Genomic DNA, 5,468 nt, shown 5'->3' with positions numbered 1-5,468 from the left:
TGATTTCCTTGCTTTAGCTCAGGCTAGATTACGGTCGTGAATAATACAAGACAGCTCAGAAGAAAACCATGGATTATCCCACCATTTAACCCTGAACCTGTGGAATGGGGCATGTTTGTTTACTATTTGGAGAAAACCATCATGAAAGAATTTCCAGTTTCCACATCAGAAATAAGCTCAATCTTGCTCCAGTCAAAATAAAACAAATCATGAAGGAAAGCCTGCTCAATAAAACTCTTGAAATTTCTCTTACGAATAAAGCATGGGTTTGTCTTAGTAACCTTAGTATTTCTAACAGCAACAACAGCACAATGGTCACTTGAATCATTACAAAAAACACCAACAGCAGAATATTTATGTGGAACATTTGTCAATATCTAATCAATCAGGGTAGATTTATCTGGGCATTTAAGATTTGGGCGAGTGGGTGAGTTAATCAACTGGGTAAGATTCATAGAGTTACAAAACATTTTTAAATCATCAGACACCGGCTTTAACCAACACCAGTTGAGATCACCAATCAAGATCATTTCACTGTAAAGAAGTTTAGACATAAGGTGCGTCAAAGAACAAAATGCATCACCGAGAGCAGAGGGGGGTCTTTAACAGCCAATCACAGTTATAGAGAGGCCCTTTGAAACCTCAATATTCAAAGCAAGAAATTCCAACTGTTTACAAATAGTTTCAGACTTTGCCACACATACAGGGAATTTAGTCTTTACATATATAGCCAAACCCCCACCTTAACTTGATCAGTGCAATACACATTGTAACCATTTATACAAATATCCTTATCAAGAACAGACTTGCTGAGCCAGGTTTCAGGAAACACAATTGCATCAGTTGATTTAGCCCAAATCCTAACCCCATCAATTTTAGACAACAGGCTGCGTACATTTAAATGAAAAATACCAAAACCAGATCTAGATTTAAAATCAGAGGGGGTTTGGAGACATTGCATATCAGGGCCAGGGTTAGGTTGCACATTACCTGATATCAACAAAATAATAAAAGTATAAAAGTACAACAAAAGTATATCAGACGTATACCATGGGTATGACAAAACATTTATTTTTTCTGCTCTAATTACGTTATAATGAACAGTGCTGGGTGCTCACACAGATAAAACAGCAGACAGACTTACCACAGGAGGGAACCAATTTGAAGTAGACTGACCAAACTAGACAGTCAAAATGTGTGTGTGCATGTGTCTGTGAGTAAAGAAATATGTGTTTGAAGGCTAGACCTAGAAACTAAGAAAACAAGACACACGTGTATTGTGGAAAATAACTTTACCAAAGGCACAGAAACATCTGAAACAACAGAAAAGTTAAAATCATTATAAAAACCCACACTCCTGCTCACGGTCCCAACTCCGACCTCTGTGCATTCATTTGACCCTTTGCCTGGCCCTCCCATTGGCAGAAGGCTGTATACAGAACATACGTGGATTCAGAGAGGTGAAATAGTCAGAACATAGCACATAGAAATTGTACGAATAGAGCTGGTACAAACACCTATTCCACCTGATAAAAATATACTGTATAGAACATATATGATTATCTATCTGAACATTCTGAAACGTTGCACCCTGTTGAACAAACCCCATGTGTTAGCTAAGATACAAACAGTAGATATACAAGCATTAAATAAAAAATAAAAAAACAGGGTTGTCAATATCAGGTTTAAGAAAGGTTACAGAAAAAATCCACTTTGACGTCATGAAAGATGCTTAGAGAGTAAAAAGCATTGGAGTGAAGTCATCACCATCATCATCTTACACAAGTAAAGATTTTAGGCACAAACTGGTCCCCTACAGCCCCACAAACCTTGACCCCTAACCCCATCTAACCCTAACCTTAAACCCCCCCAGTAAAGCTATTAAGGCATAGTACACTGACAACAGTCCCATTTCCTCTGCTGGTCTGGGCAGCCGAGCACAGATAGGAGGAGAGGAAGAATTCTGGCTCGTGTTTGATTGCTCTGCCCTGACAGACAGCAACATATAGTAGATAAGGCTTACAGTATGTATAGGTTGTGTGTGTGTGTGTACACTTGTGTCTGTGTGCATGTGCGTGGTCACAGGTTCTCTCCAGGCTGGTACTGGGGTTCAGTAGCAGTGAAGTAGTCTTCCAGGAAGCCCTGCAGGTATTCAAAGGTGTGTCTCTCGTCCGCCTCTCTCCGCCAACACTGCACCATCAGCTCATGGAGGGAGGCAGGACAACCCACCGCACAGGGCATCCTGTAGCCTCTCTCCACCTGCTCCAGGACCTCGCGGTTATTCATACCTAGAGAGAGAGGAGGCAGAGGGAGGGAGGTAGAGAGAAAGACAAAGACAGATGTTTTTTAGTGTAACACACAGCATCTTATATCCATCATATAGACAGATGGAAAGACAGAGGGCTGGAAAAAAGAAGGGCGACAGAGTAGGAGACATCTATAGCCCCGTACCTGGGTAAGGCACGCGTCCTTTTGTGATGAGTTCAGTGAGCAGGATACCAAAGCTCCACACATCAGACTTGATGGTGAAGCGCCCATATAGAGCTGCTTCAGGAGCTGTCCACTTGATGGGGAACTTGGCTCCTGTAAAATCATTCAATCAAATGTATTTATGAAGCCCTTTTCACATCAAGAGTTGTCACAAAGTCCTAACACAGTAACTCTCTTCTACCTTGTCTGGCTGTGTACTCATTGTCCTCTATGAGTCTGGCCAGACCAAAGTCAGCGATCTTGCACACCAGATTTTCCCCGACCAGAATGTTTGCCGCTCGCAGATCACGATGGATGTAGTTCATACGCTCTATATACGCCATGCCTGCCGCTATCTACACACACACACAAACACACACACACACACACACACACACACACACACACACACACACACACACACACACACACACACACACACACACACACACACACACACACACACACAGGAGGAAGGGTTAGAGGTGCAAGCCATCCAATCCCACACGTGACTCCCACATCGACCTCCACAGCCACATGAAGTGGCACCAGCACCAGAAGCTCTGAACCATGGCCCAACCACAAGAGGAGCATCGATGGACTGCCAAGATGGTGTGTGTTCTGACCTGTGCAGCCATATCCACCAGTTGAGGCAACTTCAGATTCCCTCCTTCCCCATCCTTCAGGAAGTCCAGTAAGCTACCTGAAATACACAGTTTAATTCATTTCAGTAATAATTGTGAAAACATGTGGTGTGTGTGTGGCTCTGCTTGCATATGTGTGTGCTCCGTACAGCACCTTGGCTCATGAACTCTGTGATGATGTAGATGGGTTCTTCAGAGACCACAGCGTACAGCTGCACCAGCTTGTCATGTCTCAGTCTCTTCATGATCTGAGCCTCTTCTAGGAAGGCCTCTGGAGACATGGTGCCTGGCTTCAATGTCTTCACTGCTACCTTGGTGGTGCCGTTCCACATACCTGACACACACACACACACACACACAGAGATAGGTATACAGTACACACACACAGAGGCAGAAACACACACACATGCATACAATTATAAACTGGGTAGTTCGAGCCCTGAATGCTGATTGGCTGACATCTGTGGTATATCAGACCGTATACCACAAGTATGACAAAACATTTATTTTTACTGCTTTAATTGTGTTGGTAACCAGTTTATAATAGCAATAAGGCACCTCAGGGGTTTGTGATATATGGCCAATATACCACGGCTAATGGTTGTATCCAGGCACTCCGTGTTGCGTCGTATATAAGAACAGCCCTTAGCCGTGGTATATTGGCCATATACCACACCTCCTCGGGCCTTATTGCTTAATTATACTCACACACACACACACAGGAGTTATAAAGAGGGCATGCACGGAGGTGGCGGGGTGGGATAAGGAAGGGGAGGAGAGAGGGAGAGTCCCACCATGGGGCTTCAGCAGCACATGAAGCTGGACCAGGAATAGGGTTGGCTACCTCCTGGTCCGGACACACAGAGAGACTATTACACTGACACAGAACAGCACTGGAATGGAAACTGGGAACACAGCTGGCCGTGGGAAAAGAGAGCACTACACACCACCACATTAGCACCGGATTGGGAATAATCCCAGACACACTGAGAAGCACTTCTGGGACACAGTTGTGAAGAGTGCAATAGTCCAGGGTTTCCCAACTGGCCCCCAAGTATGTTTTTTTGTTGTATAATTTTCATTGTCAGACATAAGACTGTAGAAACACCAGGAAATCAGCTCAAAGGGATTTTAACTTAAAATATATTTTCTTAAGTACTCCCATGCATAATAGAGTCACGTGATCATATACAAATGTAAGCAAGGTTTGAAATTATTATGTTTTAGTCAAACATATCTGTTCTTGCGGTCAATTTGCAGTCTTCAAATGATTTGTCATTATGTTCCGGCCCCCTAACCATCCCCTCAAGAACATAAAATGGCCTGCAGCGTAATGTAGTTGATGATCCCTGCGCTAGACTGTAGGTGGTGTGTGTGTCAGTCTCAACCTACAGTATAAGAAGGTGACTGATTGATTGACAGTTGGTCTCACCCATCCAGACGTCTCCGAAGCAGCCCTGGCCCAACTTTCTGTTTAGGGCCAGCGTTTTCCTGGCAACCTCCCAGGCGTCCCGCCCCAGCCCCAGGGTGAGGGGCGTGGCATTGGGACAGGGTGTGGTCAGAAAGTAACACAGCCCATCGTTACAGCCTAGAGGAGTGAGGGGTTGGAGGGGGAAGGGGGATGGTAGGAGTGGAGAGGGAGGGGTAGAGGGAGGGAGATGAAATGAGATGAAACGCATGCAAAGACACAGAACTTCCTACCCATCCAGACTTCTCCAAACTGCCCGTTGCCCAGCTTCTTAATCAGCTGGAGAGATTCTCTGGGAATCTCCCACACGTCCTTGGTCTTCACCGATAGGTCGGCTAGCTTAGGCATGCCCCGCCTACAGCTGCCAATCAACCTACAGCACAAACCTGCCGCTCGCTCTGAGGTGGGTGAGAGAGGGGTGGAAGAGAGAGAGACGAAGCAAGACAGACAGGCAGACAGAATAAAGGAGAGAGCAAGAGCAAGGGACAAAGACAGAGAGAGAGATACAGACAGACAAGAGGGGGGGGAGAGATAAATTGCTGAGGCACAAAAGCAACAAACATATAGAACATAAAAAGCAACTGACTACAGTACTTTACTTGGATCTACTAAAAAGTGCTCGCATTTTACCGATACACATCAGTTTAGACACACACACACGCACTGACACACCATGCAAACCAATAGGCAACTTTGCTTATGCCTATTTAGTGTGCTTGGCTAATACATTCCTTGATCATATTTAGTATGCTAGAATGGATATTGGACATACAGACACAGAAAGGAGCACACACACACACACGCACACACAGCAGAGTAGCTCCTATACCAGACTGCACCACCAGAGGGCAACTGGGAGAGATCTGAATTACATTCGTCTTGGCCAT

The 5,468-nt window shown here is 44.7% G+C and overlaps 1 protein-coding gene across 2 annotated transcripts in view; it reads right to left on the bottom strand.

The window, feature by feature from the left end:
- Positions 1-1,048: 1,048 nt before the first annotated feature.
- The window catches only part of yrk (Yes-related kinase), a 23,816-nt gene continuing 19,396 nt past the window's right edge, over positions 1,049-5,468 (bottom strand). Inside the window, exons 8-13 of one of the 2 annotated variants that reach the window (XM_038966089.1) lie at positions 4,546-4,701; positions 3,268-3,447; positions 3,096-3,172; positions 2,672-2,825; positions 2,452-2,583; positions 1,049-2,288 (exon numbers count right to left, since the gene is read on the bottom strand). In XM_038966089.1, coding sequence (XP_038822017.1) covers positions 2,080-2,288; positions 2,452-2,583; positions 2,672-2,825; positions 3,096-3,172; positions 3,268-3,447; positions 4,546-4,701 — 908 coding nt within the window. In that variant the 3' untranslated portion in view covers positions 1,049-2,079. Of the gene's footprint in view, positions 2,289-2,451; positions 2,584-2,671; positions 2,826-3,095; positions 3,173-3,267; positions 3,448-4,545; positions 4,702-4,814; positions 4,980-5,468 lie in introns of both variants that reach the window. The other variant, XM_038966088.1, reaches the window with a different exon arrangement.

The sequence above is a fragment of the Salvelinus namaycush genome, chromosome 27 (assembly GCF_016432855.1).
Source record: "Salvelinus namaycush isolate Seneca chromosome 27, SaNama_1.0, whole genome shotgun sequence".
Lineage (NCBI taxonomy): Eukaryota > Metazoa > Chordata > Actinopteri > Salmoniformes > Salmonidae > Salvelinus > Salvelinus namaycush.
This window is presented reverse-complemented; position numbering and strand designations above follow the sequence as displayed.